The 19792-nt window shown below is 48.1% G+C and overlaps 2 protein-coding genes across 6 annotated transcripts; one reads left to right on the top strand and one right to left on the bottom strand.

Moving 5' to 3' along the window:
- Positions 1-8240: 8240 nt before the first annotated feature.
- On the bottom strand, positions 8241-17360 carry NFKBIL1 (NFKB inhibitor like 1). Of its 3 annotated transcripts, none has more exons than XM_049092543.1 (4): positions 17237-17360; positions 15895-16171; positions 9226-9447; positions 8241-9048 (listed from the first exon to the last, which is right to left on the bottom strand). In XM_049092543.1, the coding sequence occupies exons 2-4, from the start codon at positions 16157-16159 to the stop codon at positions 8462-8464; spliced, it is 1074 nt and encodes a 357-aa protein (XP_048948500.1). In that variant the 5' UTR covers positions 16160-16171; positions 17237-17360; the 3' UTR covers positions 8241-8461. The 3 variants fall into 3 exon arrangements, with proteins under 3 accessions (XP_048948500.1, XP_025273937.1, XP_048948501.1); XM_025418152.3 differs by lacking the exon at positions 17237-17360 and adding an exon at positions 16521-16704; XM_049092544.1 differs by lacking the exon at positions 17237-17360 and adding an exon at positions 16281-16469.
- Positions 15973-19639, top strand: ATP6V1G2 (ATPase H+ transporting V1 subunit G2). 3 transcript variants are annotated; one of them, XM_049092546.1, is made up of 3 exons: positions 15973-16108; positions 17900-18000; positions 18501-19639. In XM_049092546.1, the coding sequence occupies exons 2-3, from the start codon at positions 17941-17943 to the stop codon at positions 18672-18674; spliced, it is 234 nt and encodes a 77-aa protein (XP_048948503.1). In that variant the 5' UTR covers positions 15973-16108; positions 17900-17940; the 3' UTR covers positions 18675-19639. The 3 variants fall into 3 exon arrangements, with proteins under 3 accessions (XP_048948503.1, XP_025273944.1, XP_025273943.1); XM_025418159.3 differs by lacking the exon at positions 15973-16108 and adding an exon at positions 16725-17055; XM_025418158.3 differs by lacking the exon at positions 15973-16108 and adding an exon at positions 17387-17713.
- The last annotated feature ends 153 nt before the right edge of the window (positions 19640-19792 follow it).

Raw genomic sequence — 19792 nt, 5'->3', positions numbered from 1 at the left:
TTGGCCCCATTTTTTTTTTGGCCCCAATTTAAGAAGGTTTTTTGAGTACCTATTATGTGCTGGGCACTGTTCTAGGCAATAGGGATATAGTGGCAAGCAAATCAGACATCCTAGTAAAGCAAAGCATAAAGGAAATACCCTGATGAAGTCAATAAGTAGTGCTATGAGGAAATAATAGAGGACATGTGAGGAGTGGCAGAGAACTACTTTAGACACAGTGGTCAGGAAGTCCTTTCCGAGTAAGTGGCATTTAAGCTAAGACCCAAATGACAGGTAAGAGTGACCAGGTGAAGATTTAGGGGAGAAGCATTCCAGGCAAAGGGAACAGCTACTGCAAAAGCTGGAAGGTAGAAATGAGCAGGGGGTGTTGAAGAACAGAAAGGAAGCTGGTGTGTGGCTGGAGCAGAGAGACAGTGGGAGCGGGGTAGGGGATGGAGTCAGAGAGAGAAGGCAGGAGCCAGATCATGCAGGGACATTCATTTTTTTTTAATTTTTATTTTATTTATTTATGATAGTCATACAGAGAGAGAGAGAGAGAGAGAGAGGCAGAGACATAGGCAGAGGGAGAAGCAGGCTCCATGCACCGGGAGCCCGATGTGGGATTCAATCCCGGGTCTCCAGGATAGCGCCCTGGGCCAAAGGCAGGTGCCAAACCGCTGCGCCACCCAGGGATCCCCATGCAGGGCCATTCAAAGGTAAATAAATCATGAGAAGCAGGGTGTCAGTGTGTATGTATCCTTGTGTATAAGGGGGAAGAGGGGAAAGAGGACTGGGGAGGAGGTGGAGGATGGAATGGAGTGAGGCAGAGGTGATTGGATTTGTGTTTTTCAAAGATCCTAGGTTTTTTTTTTTTATCTACGATAGTCACACACACACACACAGAGAGAGAGAGGCAGAGACACAGGCTCCATGCACCGGGAACCCGACGTGGGATTCGGTCCCAGGTCTCCAGGATCATGCCCTGGGCCAAAGGCAGGCGCAAAACTGCTGCGCCACCCAGGGATCCCAGATCCTAGGGTTTTAAAAGATCTAGGGTGCCTCATTGGCTCAGTCGGTTAAGCATCTGCCTTCAGCTTAGGTCATGATCCCAGAGTCCTGGGATACAGTCTAGATCTGACTCCCTACTCAGTGGGAAGTTTGCTTCGTCCTCTCCTTCTGTGTCTCCACTGCTCTTGCTCTCTTTCTCTCACTCACACTCTCTCTCAAATAAATAAAATCTTAAAAAAAAAAAAAAAAGATCCTGTGTCTAGATTGGATTGTAGAAGGAAAAAAATGAAAGCAGGGACACAAGTTAGGAGGCAATGGCAGTGATAGGAAGAGAGAAGATGGTGGCAGACGTGGAAATGGAGAGAAGTAGACAAATGTGGGATATATTTCAGGGGTAGAATTGACAGGACTTGATGTTCAATTTGAGTGGATGTGTGTGGGGATGGAAGATAGGGAGACTGGGACACGGATTCTGATGAAGTGGGTGAACCAAAAGTTTGATTTTGAATATGTTAAGTCTAAATCCATTGGGTAGGGATGCCTGGGTGGCTCAGCAGTTGAGCATCTGCCTTTGGCTTGGGTTGTGATCCTGGAGTCCTGGGGATGGAGTCCCATATCGGGATCCCTGTATGGAGTCTGCTTCTCTTTCTGCCTGTGTCTCTGCCTCTGTGTGTGTGTGTCTCTCACGAATAAATAAATGAAATCTTCAAAAAAAAAAAAAAAAAACAACCTTTAAAAAAATCCATTGGGCAGACATCCAAGTAGAGATTTCACTTGCCAGTTGGATAGGAGTCTGGCTTTCAGAGGCAAGGTCAGAGCTAGAGAGACAACATTAGAAGTCATCAGCATGAGGATGGCATTTAAAGCCATGCAACTGGAAGACATGTTTTGTCTTGTGCATCCCCCTGAGACCTCCTTCAAGTATTTATGTTTTGAGACGCCCGGGTGGCTCAGCGGTTGAGCGTCTGCCTTTGGCTCAGGGCATGATCCCCGGGTCCCAGGATGGAGTCCCACATCGAGCTCCCTGCATGGAGCCTGCTTCTCTCTCTGCCTACGTCTCTGCCTTTCTCTGTCCCTGTGTCTTTCATGAATAAATAAATAAAATCTTTTTTAAAAAGGTACTTAATGTTTCTTCCCTCGTAATAAATGCTATGTCCCTTCCATTCTAAATTCCAGAAGCAGCAATCTCCTATCTCCAGAAGCAAAACTCCTCCAGACCTTGTCTTCTCCTGAAGTCTCACTGGGATCTAACCTCTCTGGATTAGACTTCTTACCTGACAGGGACACTTCAGCCAATTTCACAATATTTGATGGAACTCCTCATATATTCAAATTCTCTGTCTCATTTTTGAAAGAGTCTTCCTCTGGCACCACGAAACCTGGATTTACCCTAATGATGCTCCTTTTCTCTTTGGTGAACACTGCTCTTCCTTCCTCCCAATCACAAGGTCCTCTGTCCCTACCGGGGCAGAGGAGAGATCACTATTCAGCACCATTAGCAACCTCCTTTTCTCCTCTTGAAGCCCATGCCTTTTGCATTTGCCATTCTCTTACTATCTGTACAGCACAGTCTTCACCATCTTTATCACACCCTTAACAATTTTATACCTAACTCAGCTCTTCTTCATATTTCATCCCTACCAACATCTTTAGAGACATCAAAACCACGCAGAATGAGTCTCACACTGTCCTCTCAGTGCCTTAAAATTTCTCAATTACAACAACTTTATAGCCTCTTTCCCTGCTCCTGTTTAGGCACCCACGAGCAAGGTTGTATTTCAGACCTCAGCATCACCTGGAAGGGCTACATCTTTGAGATCTTGAACTCTGAATTTTCCCTCTCATCATGACCACTCACTTTCATACCCCCTACTCTTCCCCAACAAATTAGTTCCCCATTCTCACCAAGGCTTCCAACTCCTCTTCTTTCCTTGTTTTCCTTGCCCATATGGTTTAATTTGCACTGCATGGTCAAAAATTTCAACTACTTTTACTAGCACTTATTTATGTATTTGGGAGAGAGAGAGAGTGCATGAGCAGGGGAGGGGACAGAGGGAGAAGGAGGGAGAGAATCTTAACCAGGTTTTGCACCTAGGGCAGAGCCCAACGTGGGGCTTGATCTCATGACTCTGAGCCAAAATCAAGAGTCAGGTGCTTAACCAACTGGGCCACCCAGACACCCCTTCATAAGCACTTTAGAAGCACTTGGTGTTCTACCAAGATCTTGAAAAACTTGATTTGGATGAACTCAGTGGTCTTATTCTTGAGGCTTTCTCCAAGGTTGCCACATAGTGCAGGAGAGTCATGTCACCAAAAGAGGCCTTCTGCTAACCCTTGCCATCAGAGAGCTCTCAGTATTTCTCAGTTCAATCCTTCTTTCTTGATTCCCTTTTACATTTCTGCACGCAATGTTCTCTGAGCCTCTTACACCTCAACTTTACCTCTTTCCTCTCGGTTGGTGATGCTGTCATCTCTTTCATTGAGCTTACGGCCATCCAAGCTGACCTCTTCACTTCTTCCCTTTTCCTCTACTTTATATTTCATCTATTTTATTTTTTTTATTTTTTTATTTTTTTAAGAAAAAGTCCTTTATTTTTTTTTTTTAAAGATTTTATTTATTTATTCATGATAGTCACACAGAGAGAGACAGAGAGGCAGAGACACAGGCAGAGGGAGAAGCAGGCTCCATGCTGGGAGCCCGATGTGGGACTCGATCCTGGGTCTCCAGGATCACGCCCCGGGCCAAAGGCAGGCGCCAAACCGCTGCGCCACCCAGGGATCCCTATTTCATCTATTTTTAAATTTAAATTTTATTTTTAAAATTTTTTCAGTTATTTGAGAGAGAGCGAGAGAGAGCATGAGCAGGGGGAGGGGCAAAGGGTGAGGGAGAAGGAGAAGCAGACTCTTCTCTGAGCCCGTGCAGGGCTTGATCCCAGGACCCTGGGATCAGTGATCTGATCTGAAGGCAGATGCTTAACCAACTGAGCCACCCAGGCACCCCATCTTTCTTTTCTTTTGACTCCAAGACTCTTTCTTCTGTCCAAGGCTGATCCTTTGTACTCTGTAATCCACTTCCTGTGTCTTTACTATATTCTTTCCCCACATTTTCAGTATGTTTCTCTTCATACATCTTGCTTTCATTTTACAAACATGTTCAGTTTTATTTCTATCTATTTATTTTTAAAGATTTTATTTGCTCATGAGAGACACACACAGAGAGAGGCAGAGACACAGGCAGAGGGAGCAGGCTCCATGCAAGGAGCCTGACATGGGACTTGATCCCCAGAACCTGGGATCAGGCCCTGAGCTGAAGGCAGATGCTTAACCTCTGAGCCACCCAAGAGTCCCCAGTTTTATTTCTTGAAAATAGTTCCCTGGACTCTGTTTTTCTCGCAAATATCCATTCTATCTCTCACCTTCCTTTTCTGTGTGATGTCTTAAGAGAGTAGGCCCCCTTAACTACCCACTTTTTTGGGAACTGGTAAAATTTTCCTCATCTGTAGAATTCGTGGGTTGAACTAGAGATGATTCTTAGTTGTCTTATATATTCACCATTCTATGACTTTGTACCTACCACCTCCCTTTCCTCACCTCCCACTCATTCCTCAACCTCTGTAAAGCGATTTCTGCCCATCTGGTAAGTGGAAACTGTTTTCTCAAAATTTGTAATTGTCTAGTTCCTGAACCCAAAGGATCTTTCAACCTTCCCCTACTAGACCTCTTTGAAGCATTAGATGTAGTTGCCCGGTCTCTGCTTGGCACACCCCTCCCTTGCCCTACTTCTCTAACCGCTTCCCCCACCTCCCTCCCTTAGTGATTCCTCTTGCTTTGACCGTCTTTAGGGGCTATTCTGGTCACCCTCTCTCAGGGATCCTGTCCACTCCAGAGACTGTCTCTGCTAGGAAGGGAATGATGCCCAAATCTACCCCTCCAGTTCAAACTTTTCTCTTGAGTTCTGGACCTGCTTGTTGGAAATCTCCACTTGCATATTATGCTAACACCTCAAACTCAGCAAGCCTTCTTTGAACACTTTATTTCTCTAAGCAGGTGCACCTCCCATTATTACTTGTAGTTGTTACTTTTATATTAACTTGTTATACTGCAAGCCCTCTAATGAGGGCAGTGACTTTATATTTCATTTAAACCTTTTGTCTAGTAGAGTGCCCTGCTCCTCTCAGGTGCTTAATAAAAATTTATTGCTTCAGTGTCTAAAACTGAATTCCTTATCTTTCCCCTCAGCTAGGCTAAGGGCAGCATCTTTCTAATCTTCAGGCTCGAAATTCAGAGTCATCTAAAATTCCTCTTCTAAGATTCCTCCCAGTGTCCCATCAGTTGTCTTGGGCTAATGACTTATCTTCTCAGTTTTTTAAGATCTGTTCCCTCCTTTTTCATTTATTTATTTATTTTATGTTATTTATTTATTAATGAGAGAGAGGCAGAGACACAGGCAGAGGGAGAAGCAGGCTCCATGCACCGGGAGCCTGACGTGGGATTCGATCCCGGGTCTCCAGGATCACGCCCTGGGCTGAAGGCAGGTGCCAAACCGCTGAGCCACCCAGGGATCCCATGTTCCCTCCTTTAATACCACTTGGAATTACTGGGACCCAAGTTAAAGTATACAAGTACCAGAGTCTTGGAGTAAGATGAGCTTTGTGCTCATTCCGCTACTTTTTTACCTGTGTGGCCTTAAGCAAGTTCAGCATGTATATGAGCCCCGGTTTCCTTTTTATGATGGAGATGGACCACCCACCTTCTGAACAGTTGTTGGCAGGATTACTCATGTTAGGAAGGGGCTTGACATGGTAGGTGTTCACAGAATGATAGTTTTTTCTTGACTCCTTGTCTGTAACACATATAGCACTCTCCCGTTCTCTCTCCCTCTTCTGCACAGCTGTCACCAGCACCACAGCACACAGCATGAAGTGTGTCCTAAACCCTTTACCTTGGCATTCTATGGTCCCTTCTTCAACACGTGCTCACTCACACCTGTGTTTGGTCTACCACAGGATGTTCATCTTTTCCTCAGTATGCTGTTTTCTGACTCCTGGTCTCTGCTGAAGCCATTTCATTGATCTACGGAGCTTTTCCATTCACTTACACCCAGAGCCCCACCGCCCCAGTGCTTTCAGATGGAATTCACCTCCCCTTTTCTGGATCCACTAGGATTTACTCTAGGGCATTCACTCCGCAACATGCCCTGAATCACAATTAGGTATGGGCCTCACCTCCGCTGTTGGACTGAAAACTTGAAGCAGTTTGGATTACCAATGGGCTACTTGATGCTTGGTTGAACTACACTGAATAGATTCCTTTCCAGATCCTTTTCTCAATTTAACTCAAACTTGCCTAAACCCCAGTCCCTAACTGACCCTCTTTGATCTCTCTAGTCTTGTTCTCTAATCTTGTTTTTCTAACTGAACCCCAATGCATCGTCCTTCACTTAAGATTCCTCGTTCCAGCTGTCGAGAGCAGAAACACTCACACCTCTCCAGTGTTTCACGGTAGGCACTGAGTCATCCCTTGGGGATCCCTGGGCCCCCCTCCCTGCCCCCGCCACGGTGGACAGGATGCCTGCTGCCTGGCCCCAGGGGGTCAGAGGAAGCTAGGGCCTCTAGGGCTCAGTATTTTTATCAGACTAGGAAACAAGAGACACAGAAGCGGAAACCCTGTGGTCAGAGAAAGTGAACAGCCCTCATCTCAGGGGAACCCCCAACAGGGCTGGGGGCCAGACACCAGGAAGGGACGTTGAAAAGAGGTAGATTTGGGGGTCAGGTATCAGGGCTTATTTTGCTTTGGTTTTATGTAACTTTTGTAGAAGGGCAAAGATGTGCTTAAAAGCCAGAAAAAAAATCTGGATGGAGGAGCAAATTTGGCTGCCAAAGGTTTCTAATGCTTACCTCTCGACCCCCCAGCTTAGGGATCCTAACTCCAGCAACCCCAACTCCCCCCACTCCCAATGTGGGCTCTTTGCATGCCACTTCCGAAATCTCCGGCCTGTGAGAGGAACCGGACGCCTGGGTTGCTCACAGCTCGCAGACTCTTCTCTGAATCACAGCAGCTTCCTCTCACAGGATCTTTCTCACCAGCCCTTCCTCCTCCTGACCCTGAACAGCTGCCTGGTCTGGGAGGCTTTGGGTCTCCTGGCTGTCTTCTCCCAGGTCCCTTGCCCACTCTGCATACCCCTGCTTCCACGGGCTTCCCCTCCCTATCCTCTATTGCCCTCTGCTTCCACTCCTGGGATCCTCCTGAGTAAACCAGGGCTCCAAGCCTGGAAAGTAAGTTCCTGATTCATAAGATGCTCTGATGTAGAGTCGTGCAGATTGCACAGGCCGGCGCATGCCTGTACTTTCCTTTCTTTTCACGGAGTTCCTTGTTGTGTCCTGGGGGATGGCAGTGGGGTTTGGTACTGTCTACAGGTCTGGGGAGCTGGAGTGGAAATGGAGTGTGAACAGGGAAGGGGATGGCGCCAGACCCTCTCCCTCTGCTCCTCAGGACCTTTCCTTCAACCTCAGCACAAGAGGTCTATCTGGAAGGCTGAGCTGAACTGCCCAGAGATGAATTCCAGGGGTGCGATGGGAGCAGAAGCTGGAGAGGACCCGCGCCCTGGAGGATACAGAGGACTGAGGAGCTCCAGGGGAGATAGCTTTGGGTGTGGATCTCTAGTTGCCCAAGAACAGACAACCCAGGTTACATAATTTGGCTCTTTCCATCTCCTTCCCCTGCTCCTAATTTTAGCAACCAAAATTCCACTCCCCCCCCCCCCCCCAGGGCTCTTCCTCTGTCCATTCTGCTTCTATTCCATCCTCCCACAACCTCCTCAGGGCCCCCAGCTCCAGCTGCCCCCAATTCAGAGCATTCAGTGACTCAGCAAAGGGAAAGCCCTGTGTTGGGGGAGGGGGTGTTAAATGGGGAGGAGGATGTGGTTCTGCCTGGGGAACTGGGGAGAGGAGGGAAACTGGCTTTGTTCCCTTTTCTGCCTCAGTTCACATCTATTTTTCCAGTCATTGACTGCACAGTGGAGGAGCCCAGTGCAGGGAATGGAGTGAGACTGGTGGGCATACTGGGTCTCCTAAGGGCTGCCTCTGTGGGTGGGCATGCAGGGCCCTCCTGGCTCCAGCTGAGAGCACATCTTAGTGTGTGCGTGTGTGCTGCAGGTGTGTAGGAGCTGCGGGTTTGGGCAGGCGGGGTAGGAAAGAGATGTCATATATGATGAAAACCACAGCAATGGAAAAAGGCAGAGGAGACACAGGGAGTGAGATGTGGAACCAGGTCTTATTAGGAAATGGAGGTGCCAAGCAGCAGTGGTGGTGGCCCATATCCTCCCCACTCCCACTCAATACAAATTTTGCTCCCACCCCATATCCTTCATCCTGTGGCATTGGCCTCTTCCTCGTCATCCCCATACTTGACTTTCCCCTTCCTATGGCCCTGCCTCTAACACTGTGTTCCCTGCAGTTCTCACTCTTTCCCTAGATCACTTGAGGGCCTCCGCATGGCGATTCAGGGCTTGAGAAAGGGCCGTCACGGCCCCCATCACGCGGCCCAGCTCCCAGGTCTCAATCTGGCTTCGGAATCGCTGCAGAAAGCGGTCAGGGTGCCAGCGGACCTGCTGGACCCTTAAGTACCTCCTCAGAGCCCCCTGCTCCTCCAAGGGGGGGCCCCTGGCCACCAGGGCTGCTGCCATGGCCTCTGGGTCCCCTCCCCCAGGGCACGGCCAGGGCACATCACCAAAGCGCCAGAGGCTGCCTCTCCCTGCTCCTCGTGGGTGCTCTGCGCTGGGCCCAGCCCTGGCTGGCTCTGGCCCTCGGTCCCCACGAGCCTCCTGGGCCCTCTGGGCTCGGCTCTCACGCAGTTCTTCCTCCTTGGCCCGGGCTCGCTCTCGGAAGAGCCGCTGCTCCTCCTCCTGCTGTTGCCAGCTGTGATTGGAACCCTCGGCCCGTGGGGGTCGGCAGGCTCCCTGTGTCTCGTGCTGCTGCTGGTGCTTCTGGGCGTGTTCCTGGGCCAGGCGATCTGACCAGGCTGAGAAGGACTCAGGTTCCTGGGTCTCATGGGAAGCGTCATCTGTTTGGGAGGGCAGGATGAGGGTAGCCAGGAAAATGCTGTGAGAAGGTGATAGGCAGGAGGGGCAGGAGAGTACAGAGGAGGGGGTACAGCGGGCCAACGGGAGCATTCATGCGGTGGTACAGGAAGAGCGGTCAAGGGAAGGAGGGCAGCTATAGATGGGGATGGATTCCTTACCTTCAAACCTCCCAATCACCTCCTGCCACTCCTCCTCCAGCTCTCCCTGCAGCTTCTGCCTCCATTCCCGCTCCTTAGAGGCCTCGTCTTCTTCTTCCTCTTCAGCAGAATCCCAGGGGGGTCCCCAGCCCAGAATTTGCCCAGGGGTCTCCCCATCCTTATTCTTTATTCCCATGGCAGAGGGGCAGCGACTCAGTAGTGGCAGGAAGAAGTCCGTGTAGGCTGTTGGTGGAAGAGCAGTAAGCAGACGTTAGCTGGGACTCCCACTCCTCGGCAGGACTGCCATCTTGAATCCTGTGGGTCACTCACTCCCTTGGTCTTAGAGCCATGGAAAGAGTTGCCCACGTGGTAGCCTCCTGGGTATTAGGAAATCACCATCACTGACAAATATTTACTGATAGTTTACCGCATGTGTGATAAGCATGGTAGTTTAAAATATTCTAGTCTGCGTCCCTACAAACAATTTATTAGTGTCCACAAATATAGGAGTCCTACTATGTTAAGTGACATTTTGCAGGCTGCTTCCAGCCACCCTGGGCAATGTCAAAAACCTCTATGTATTTCATATGAAAATGTTGTCACTTTACAACTCTTATTGTGTTTCTCACCCAAAACTGTACTTCAGACTGTAAAATAATTGAATATTTTACTCTGCACGATTATAAACATACGAATAAATAACAGAGACCTTTACATATTGCTGCTCAATAAACTGAGTAAAATAAATGTTTTCAGGGGAATTTCTCTCAGCCAACCTCATACAGGGCATACTGGGAGGGGGGTGAGGAGGTATGAGGGTCCAGACTAGCAACGAGTTCAAGCCATAGAAATGTTCCTAGCAGCAAATCAAGTTCTTTCCAAATGACTACTGATGTAGGGCAGGAGAAAGGGGCTGAGATTTAGGGTCTTGCCCAGGGGCTTGCTGACAGGAGGCTGGGGTAAACAGAAGCAGGACTGATATTCCTGAATTCCTCTCTTCCCGAGCCCTGACCTACTGCATCCATTCTAGCGTAAGCTGAAGGTCAAGCTGTTCACTTTACTGCCAACCCAGTGCTCTACCCCTGGCCAAGCCCACCCACTATGGCTACCAAGCACCTCTTTCACTGCAGGGATAGAGGAAGGTGAGTGAGGCACCCTCCCTTCCTGTGGACCTACTTTCTCTCCCTAGGGCAGGAGGAAATGGGCCACCAGTCCTTAAATCTTTACTTTGTGGTGCTGCAACATACTGGTCACCTGGCAAAAGGATGGACAAGGGAAGGGTCGTCCTGTCACTGCTAGGGAGGTAGGAAGACAGAATGGGCCCACCTTGGCTGGTCAAGGCCTGTTGCCCCTCACTCATCACGCTTGGTACTTGAGTGCTGCCCAGCTCAAACCACATCAGGATGAGAGGAGGGGCTATGTCTCTTTACTACTGACATGACCTATCACAGCGCTCCCAACTTGTCCCACCCAACATATACCTAGTCCTGTCTTTCAACTGCTTATTCCCTGACAGGGTTCACAGCAGGTATGAAGGTGGGTGGGTGTTCAGACTTGCATAGGAGGTTTTTAAATTCATAGGCTCTAAGGAGTAAGGCTTCCAACTATAAAACATGGCAAGTAAAATATGGTACAGAATATTCAATAGCCACTAAAAATGATGTTTGTGTGTGGAAAAAGCTGGCTAAAAACCTATACATAGGATCCAATCACAATTGTGTAAAATAAGGGGCTAATTCCTATGGCTGAAAAAAAAAATAGGCTAGAAGGAAATGTGTAAAAATCCTAGTCTCTGGGTGGTAGGACTATGGGTGGCTGTCCTCCAATCTTACCTGGGTAACATTTTAATGTGAAAGGGATTTAACTAATTTGAAAAATATTTTATTTTTATTTTTTAAAAAGATTTATTTATCCATTCATGAGAGACACACAGAGAGAGAAAGGCAGACATAGGCAGAGGGAGAGAAGCAGGCTCCATGCAGGGACTCGATCCTGGATCCCGGGATCACAACCAGAGCTGAAGGCAGCCGCCCAACCACTGAGCCACCCAGGTGTCCTAAATCTTTTCTTTTTAAAGAACGAAGAATAAATTTAATCTTGGTAACAGTTTATTGTGGTCCCTTTCAGTCCTGTCTTGGTGCATATAAATGCATACACAGAAACAAACAAACAAACAAACAAACAAACAAACAAAATGCATACACAGGATGACTTTTTTTTCAGAGATGTGTAACCAAGCTATATGTTTTTGTTTGGCAACTTGCTTTTTTCACCTGATGTCTCATTTGTATTTTTCCACAGGAGCATAAACAAGTCTACCTCATTCTTTTTTATGACTGTGTAGTGTTCCGCTATGTGTATGAAATAAACATCTCACCACCCCTGGTCAAGAGACTTTGTTTCCAAAAATGTTTGGCCTCCTACGTGTCTTTGTAGACTCCTTACAGTATTTCTGTGGGGTAGATTCTCAGAAGTGGAATTTCTGAGTCAAAGAACATGTGCGATTTTACCGATTTGCTCTCAAATTTGTGCCAACATACACTCCTACAAAGAATATGAGTGCATGTGTCATCCTTTACCAAGATTATCACCAACTAACCCTGTAATTTTGCTCATCAGATAGATTAAAAAGATGACTTTATTAATGAAGTTTTCTTTTTTTAATACGTTTTTTGGCTTTTTCCTTTTTTAAAAGATTTTATTTTTAAAGATTTTATTTATTTATTCATGAGAGATACAGAGAGAGGGACAGAGATACAGGCAGAGGGAGAAGGAGCTCCATGCAGGGAGCCCGATGTGAGACTTGATCCCAGAATCATGACCTGAGCTGAAGGTAGATGCTCATCCACTGAGCCACCCTGGTGCCCCCCTTCTTTCCATTTTTTAAAGATTTTAAGTAATCTGTATACCCAATGTGGGACTTGAACTCATGATCCTGAAGATCAAGAGTAACAAAACAGAGCTACGTAGCTGAAACTGCAGTTTTGTGGTTGTGCTGTGGTAGGAAAGGCTGGAAAGGCGAATGGAACATACGCCAGAAAATGGCTCAGTTATCTGCCAAATAGGGCCACAGCTTACTCCTACTGTGCAGGTCAAAGTGAGTAATGGATGGCAGTTGTCTGGTACTGTGCTGGCGCAGAGCAGAAGTGCGGTGAATGTTACATCAAAAGAAAAAAAAAAAGCCGTCTGGCTTTGGACTTCATTCTTTTTGCAAAGTCTGTGAGAAAATGACCCACTGTTTCTTAATGTTCACCAATACTCGTGTGTAGAGAATGGTTATTGTCTGACTAAGGTATGTTTATATGGGGGCCTTTGACAGTTAAGACCACTTCCCCTTGAGGTGATGGGTCCCAAAAGGAAGTTACCAAAAGCCATTCACTAGCATCTCATTGGTTGTGATCACAGAGCCCAGTCAATCCAGCATCAACTGCCTCATCCCTCGAACCTAACAGCTAACATAGCTAACGTGGGAATGGGGGAAAACCTCCCCTTCCTTAGGGGATCCTGGGTCATTTCATTTGTTCAAAGAAAATATTTGCATTTTAAGACCTAATGGTCTCTAAAGCAGTTTGAAGCTGACTATGATGAGCCATTTACCAAAGAGCCAGAAGGCCATCTGGTGGCATGGCTGTCAGAGGAACAGGAGGAAGTAAGGCCTGAGAGGATCCCAAGGCTTGGGAGTGACCCAAGTACGGGGAAGACAACAACCTGTTGGCTATTAGATTGCAGTAAGTTCCTGAACCTTCTAGACACTGTTTCGTCTTCTGTAATAGGATAACAGTATTGATCTCATATGCTTCTTAGATGTCAATATAATGAAAGAATATCCTACCATACTATGAGAGATCTTTTTATTACCCCCAAAGCCATAATTGGATAATATAAGAATACAAATAACAATACTTCTCACTTGGCGACTGCCAAACCTGTACCAAGTGCTTGCCTCATTTAATTGTCACAGCTTCCATTTTAGAGAGACAAGTTACAAAATAAAAAACTCCAGGATGCCTGGGTGGCTCAGTGGTTGAGTGTCTGCCTTTGGCTCAGGGTGTGATCCTGGAGTCCCAAGATCAAGTCCCACATCGGGCTCCCTGGATGGAGCCTGCTTCTTCCTCTGCCTGTGTCTCTGCCTCTGTCTCTCTGTGTCTCTCATGAACGAATAAATAAAATCTTAAAAACAAAATAAAAAAAAAACTTAATAATAATGAAAAGAGGCAAATTAGGGTCATGGAAGTTAAGTTGCATGTCCCTGGTACATAGCCTATAAGTGTTAGAGGCTGAATGAACAGGACTGAGATTTGTCACAGGGTTCTCTGCTCTCTTGCCATGTAAAATGTCAGCTGTCAAATTAGATGCTTACATTTTGCAAACCTCCTCTGTTTAAGTTTAAAAAAAAAAATTGAGGGATACCTGGGTGGCTTAGAGGTTGAGCATCTGCCTTCGGCTCACAGCGTGATCCCCAGGTCCTAGGATTGAGTCCCACATCCGGCTCCTTGCAGGGAGCCTGCTTCTCCCTTTGCCTGTGTCTCTGCCTCTCTCTCTGTATCGCTCATGAATAAATAAATAAAATCTTTAAAAAAAATCTGAATATGCCAGCCTATCTCACTATGTTAAGGGGAATTATTATTATTATTATTTTAATATACTTTTTAAAATATTTATTTATTTACTTATTTATTTACTTATTCAGAGAGAGAGAGAGAGAGAGGCAGAGACACAGGCAGAGGGAGAAACAGGCTCCATGCAGGAAGCCCGATGCGGGACTCGATCCTGAGTCCCCAGAATCACACCCCGGGCCGCAGGCAGTGCTAAACCGCTGCGCCACCGGGGCTGCCCTGTTAAGGGGAATTAAAGAAAAGAGGATTTTTTTTTTTTACTCTATGAGGGAAGTTTTTGGGGTAAGAGGGGTTTCTGTTGGGGAGCTGGAAGATGGCAATAGGAGCAATCATACTGAGGTAAGGTTGTTCATCCCAACCCAGGGATCTTCCTCTAATGTTCTTATTCTAGAAGAAAAGTCTCTACGAGGCTTTATTTTCCTAAAGGCTATTATCTCTACAGAGCTGCTTCCACAGTCAATAGGTCCCCATCTGAAACCCTCAGTGTCAAAGGTCTTTCAGAACTCAGATTTGGTAGAGCTGATCTAAAGTACATACACTGTGTATTAAGTAGCCTAGAGGGCCTGGGCAGCTCCAGTAACCAAACACATGAAAGACACTGCAGAGAAATGTACGGATATCGACAATTAGTAGGATAAAAATGAATCACAGTCTCATTTTAGTTCAGGTTGGGTTTTCTCACCACACGGGTCTGCTGGCAGACTGATGAGAAAAATGTTTGGCTCTTAGTGCTGTTTTTTAGTTGTTTTGAATGTTTTTTTTTTTTTTTTTTTAATTTATGATAGTCACACACACACACACACAGAGAGAGAGAGGCAGAGACACAGGCAGAGGGAGAAGCAGGCTCCATGCACCGGGAGCCCGATGTGGGATTCGATCCTGGGTCTCCAGGATTGCGCCCTGGGCCAAAGGCAGGCGCCAAACCACTGCGCCACCCAGGGATCCCGTTTTTTAGTTGTTGTAGAACTGAGGGTAAAGGGTATGGATCTGTTGATAACAGGAACAACACTGGCCAGCATCTACTGAGTGCTAATCACATGTCAGGTGCTCTAATTACACGTTGTGTCAGGTGATTCTCTAAACATATGTGATGGCATGGGCGCTGTGAACATGGGCACTATGACTGAATAATCCTATAATGTATACAACAGTCCTCAAGAGTACAGATGGTCTAGCCAGGCTGCCTGGGTTCTAATCCCTGCTCTACCACTTTGTGACTGGGTGACTTTGGCCAATTAACTTCTCTGTGCTGTTTTCTTTTCTTTTCTTTTCTTTTTTTTTTATTTATGATAGTCACAGAGAGAGAGAGAGAGAGAGGCAGAGACACAGGCAGAGGGAGAAGCAGGCTCCATGCACCGGGAGCCCGATGTGGGACTTGATCCCGGGTCTCCAGGATCGTGCCCTGGGTCAAAGGCAGGCGCCAAACCACTGCGCCACCCAGGGATCCCCTCTGTGCTGTTTTCTCATCTGAGAAACCAGGGATAATATTAGTACTTATTGTGACGATTAAATGAGCTGTTTTGTGAGAAGTACCGGCACATACACAGCAAGAGCTGCTGTTAATAGTATACGAGGGCAAACTAAGCCTCAGAAGTTTAGTAAGTCGCTCAAGAATACACAGCTAAGTGTGGCACTGGGATCCGAACCCAGGCAACCTAACTGCAGAACCTACCCTCTCTCTCACTTTTTGCACTGTAGGGGAACACCAGTCAAGTGACAAATTTGCAACTCATCTAGAAAGATGGGAAATTTGAAGTTGCTGTTTTGAGAATGCTGGGCTCTTGGGACAATGGTAGCTCAGTGATGTAAAGTCAGAAACGACTGCCACATGCCAATGGGGTCAACTACCTTCCTAGATAGAAGTAGCCGATTTTTCAACGATTGGCCTTCATCTCCTCCCCGTCAGTTAGGGGCTCGCTCGTGGCCTTGTTCCCCAGCAGGCAAACCCACCGTCCGGGCCCTGGCGCGCAGTGGTGTGCAGCGCCCTGTCCCCAGCCACGACCTTGCTCCCCAGCAGGCAGACTCCCCGTCATGTCCCCGGGTCACGACCTTGTTCCCCAGCAGGCAGACTCACCGTCCGGGCCCTGGCGCGCAGCGGCGTGCAGCGCCGTGTCCCCGTGGCGGTCCTGGTGGGCAGGGTCCGCCCCCAGCCGGAGCAGCAAGCACAGCGCCGGGGCGTCGTGGCGGGCACAGGCCCGGTGCAGGGGTGGGGGCTGCCCGGCGTCGACATCGAGGCCTGGGTGTCGCTGGAGGAGGGCCTGGGCCCGGACCAGCCGCCCCGCGGACAAGTAACGACGGAAGCGACGCTCTCGGCGTTGGCGGCGGGACCCGGAGGCCATGGACGTCTTGGGCTGCGCACGGAGGACGAAAGGCAGTGGTCAGGGTCCCGCCGGCTCTGACATCCCCGCCCCTCCCCGCGCCCCTCCCCATCGGCAGGAATCGGGCCTCTCCCACTCTCACCCCTTTACCACACCGTGGGTCTGAAGAAAATCCTGAAGGGGGCTCGGGGCACAGATTTTTTAACGTAAAATTTGAGAAAAGGACAGATAATTGCTTTGAGGCTCACGAGCCCAGGTAATATTTAATAAGACTTTGAAAAAGGCGAATGAAAAATGATGGGGAAAATTGTTATCAACAAAACCCTGAATTTAAAGTCACAGATAATTTCAAATAACGATCTAGAAATGGAACACGATGTACCCGGCAGACAGATGTGGAGGCTTCTCCCGCTGGGGCCTGGGGGGAGGGGTTATTCATCAGACCTGCCCCCCGCCCCCTCAGTACCCCCGGAGCTGCAGGCCCGAGGCCTGGGTTTAAGATGCTCCGAGGAAGGAGGCGGGAAGGGCGGGACGCTCTAGGCGGCCGGAAATGGCGCAAGCCGAGACGCAGGTAAGGCCGGAAGGGAACGCGCTACCGGATGTCCTCTCTCTCCGAGGGGGCGGGCGTGTGTGTGTGTGTTTCCTCAGTCTGGCCTCGGGGGGAAACTTGGGAACTTAAGATAAGGGTCCGCCTGAATCCGGAAGACTGGACCATAGACAAGGAAGAGGAGCCGAGCACGGGAGGGGGGGACACAGCGACTTAATGTATCCTCCCCTCCCCCAACCGGGAAGAGAGGAGACGGTTCAGCGATAGACGAAAAGAGAGAAAACGGAGAAAAGATTAAAAATTACAGTGAAAACGCAACACTAAAACTCAAGCCACAGCGAAGCCAAGAACAGGGACAGATAAAAAAAAGGCATGTGTGAAAGACATAAACAACCGTACGAGAAGGCATTGAAATGGATGCATAAATTAGACTTGGGAAATATGTAGAAAAAAAGAGAGAAGGAAACGGGAGGGAGAGCGAAAAAAGGAAGACAAATAGGAAGAATTCAGAGAAAGCCAGCATCCTCTTCTCCCAAGACACACTTTCTTACTTGTCACCCCATCTTCAACCCCTCTATGCCCCCTTCTCACTCTTCTCTGCCCCTGCCCCCATTCCTGGATGTTCGACGGCGAAAACGCGGCACCTGCTGTGCCCGCGGCGGGCAGCGTTGGGCCTGGCCTCTGCTGCCCCCAGGTGGTCCTCCTAGGTACTGCCGGTGCGAGAGGGAGAAGACACCAGCCATCCATGGGAGGATCAATTTGGGGGAGACACCTGGTGCAGGAGGCTGAGCAGAACAGGGGAGCACTAAGACCCAGGGGTAGTGGAGGACTGCAGCAAGGAGCTGGTGGAAGGGGAGGACTTCGGAGGGTGCATGTGTAGTGGTGGTGGGGGGAGCCACCTGGTACCTCTGTAGCATCCAAAACAGCATCAGCCATAACCACAGAAATGGCCAGTCAGTCCCAGGGTATCCAGCAGCTCCTGCAAGCTGAGAAACGGGCGGCTGAGAAGGTGGCAGATGCCAGAAAGAGTGAGTCTCCTCTCCCTTTGGAGTCTGGAAAGAAAATTGGGGTGGGGGGGACAGCAAACATATGAGTCCCTGGGAAAATCTAAGGCTGGTGGGAGAAAGCTGGGACTGGGATGGCTGATTGGGAGGGAAGAAATGGATGGTGTTAGGGGGTCTATCCCCACCCCCCCTCCTTTCTTCTGCTTCCAGGGAAGGCCCGGCGTCTGAAGCAGGCAAAGGAGGAGGCACAGATGGAGGTGGAGCTGTACCGCAGAGAACGAGAGCAGGAGTTCCAGAGCAAGCAACAGGCGGTGAGTTGTGGGAAAGTTGAGGTGGGACCCCAAGGTGCAAGGCGGTGGGTGTATATGATAAGGTGTGTACAGGGTGGCTCTACAAGAAAATAACATGATAAAGGGCTGAAAGGGACCCTTAGCAAGGACCACATTATTGATAAAGATGTGTGATAAGAGAATCTGAGAGTTTTGAAAGAATTGAACAACTTGGGGGAGGATTGCCACTGTCTACATGGAATATGATGTCATTTGGGGTGGAAGGCAGAGTTTTACGGTTATGTGTGGTAAGGTAGAGGGGATTTTACTGTTTTTGGATGCAGTTGCATGTCAAGTCTCTGAGGAAAGGGAATTGTGTTGCTTTCTTTGGTGTCTGGATATTTTGATGGGATGGGGATGGTTTTGGCAAGGGCTTTTCTTCCTGGTTGCTCCAGAATCTTTCCCTCCACATGCCTGGACCCTTCTTTCTCTGTTTTCTGCTTTTGCCTTTCTCTCTTCCATCTCTTTCCCAATCCCCCCAGGCCATGGGCTCCCAGGGGAACCTGTCGGCTGAGGTGGAACAGGCTACCAGACGCCAGGTGCAGGGCATGCAGAGCTCCCAGCAGAGAAACCGTGAACGCGTCTTGGCCCAGCTTCTTGGCATGGTCTGCGACGTCAGGCCCCAGGTCCATCCCAACTACCGGATTGCTGTCTAGGATCCACCGCAGGGCCTGACTCTTCCCTTCCAGGTCCCTTCCTCAAAGAAATCCCCCAATCAAAATTACCTCCCACCATCTTCACTGGTTCTTTCTCATTTTCTCTCCATTCCCGGGAAATTCTAGGGGCAAGATCCAATAATTCTGTGAAATTTAGCAAGATAACTTGCTCAGATCTGAATCTTATTGTTCTTTAACCTTCAATGGGAACTTGTAAACTCCCAAGTCACCCTCACCCGACCCCTCTTTGAAATTTGCAGCATGGAGAAGTAGGGATATGTAAAGCACTTGGGCTTCAGAGCCTGGCAGGCTTTGGTCCTTTTCCTAACCCTGCCACTTGCTGGGACAGGATAAGCTTCTTAACCTGTAGTCCAGTGTCCTCCTCTACAAGATTGGAATGCTAATGATGATGATAACAATAATGATGATACCTACCTCATGGGGTTGCTGCAATGCTTAAGAATCACTCTGTAAAGGGCGGGCGTAGCATGGTCTCTGGCATGTAATAGTTGTGATTCATTAAATGGCAGCCCTATGATATTATTACCACTCCCTGCCCACCTGCCAAAACCTAAACACAGCTATTTCCTCACGTTTGTCAATGGCTCTCTAATTCTACTCGTTCATTGTGAACTAGTAATTCTCTGAAGAATTAGTTTTTCCCACCTCTCTTTTCCCAGAGACTATATGGTCCATGAAAAAGAATGAAGACCTAGTTTAGCCTCTCTATTATGGTTCCAGGAAGATGTTACATTTCTTAGTCTTTCTTTTGTCTCTAAGTTGGTCTTTCTCTTTATTGGATTTCCTCTTTCCCAATTTCCCCAAAGACCCACCAGATGCTCACTTTCCTGAGATCTAAAGTGATGCTGCATTCCCTTGTATGCATGGCTTTCCTTTCTACATCCTCAATACCTTCCCCTATGTAACACTGAAAAAGTGTCAATAAAAAACTATGGACAAATCAATTTGTGTGTGGAAGCAGCTTCCTTTTACTTCATCATTTCTCATTTTCAGACACCCTCTCTCGTGTCTTATTTATGTATTCCCCAAATACCCAAAAGGGTTGTTCTTTAAAACTTGTTGGAAAAACAGAAGGAACTGGTGTGTTATTTTTCCAA

The sequence above is a fragment of the Canis lupus genome, chromosome 12 (genome assembly GCF_003254725.2).
Source record: "Canis lupus dingo isolate Sandy chromosome 12, ASM325472v2, whole genome shotgun sequence".
Lineage (NCBI taxonomy): Eukaryota > Metazoa > Chordata > Mammalia > Carnivora > Canidae > Canis > Canis lupus.
This window is presented reverse-complemented; position numbering and strand designations above follow the sequence as displayed.

Bases quoted from the DNA above. Each gene is read 5' to 3' on its own strand.
- NFKBIL1 (XM_025418152.3), bottom strand. From the start codon at position 16,577: ATGAATAACCCCTCCCCCCAGGCCCCAGCGGGAGAAGCCTCCACATCT. The intron at 9,448-15,894 runs GTGAGTCTGCCT...TTCCACCAACAG, and splicing joins TGCGCGCCAGGGCCCGGACG to CCTACACGGACTTCTTCCTG. The intron at 9,049-9,225 runs GTAAGGAATCCA...CCTCCCAAACAG, and splicing joins GGTGATTGGGAGGTTTGAAG to ATGACGCTTCCCATGAGACC.
- ATP6V1G2 (XM_025418158.3), top strand. From the start codon at position 17,632: ATGGCCAGTCAGTCCCAGGGTATCCAGCAGCTCCTGCAAGCTGAGAAA. The intron at 17,714-17,899 runs GTGAGTCTCCTC...TTCTGCTTCCAG, and splicing joins GGTGGCAGATGCCAGAAAGA to GGAAGGCCCGGCGTCTGAAG. The intron at 18,001-18,500 runs GTGAGTTGTGGG...CAATCCCCCCAG, and splicing joins TCCAGAGCAAGCAACAGGCG to GCCATGGGCTCCCAGGGGAA.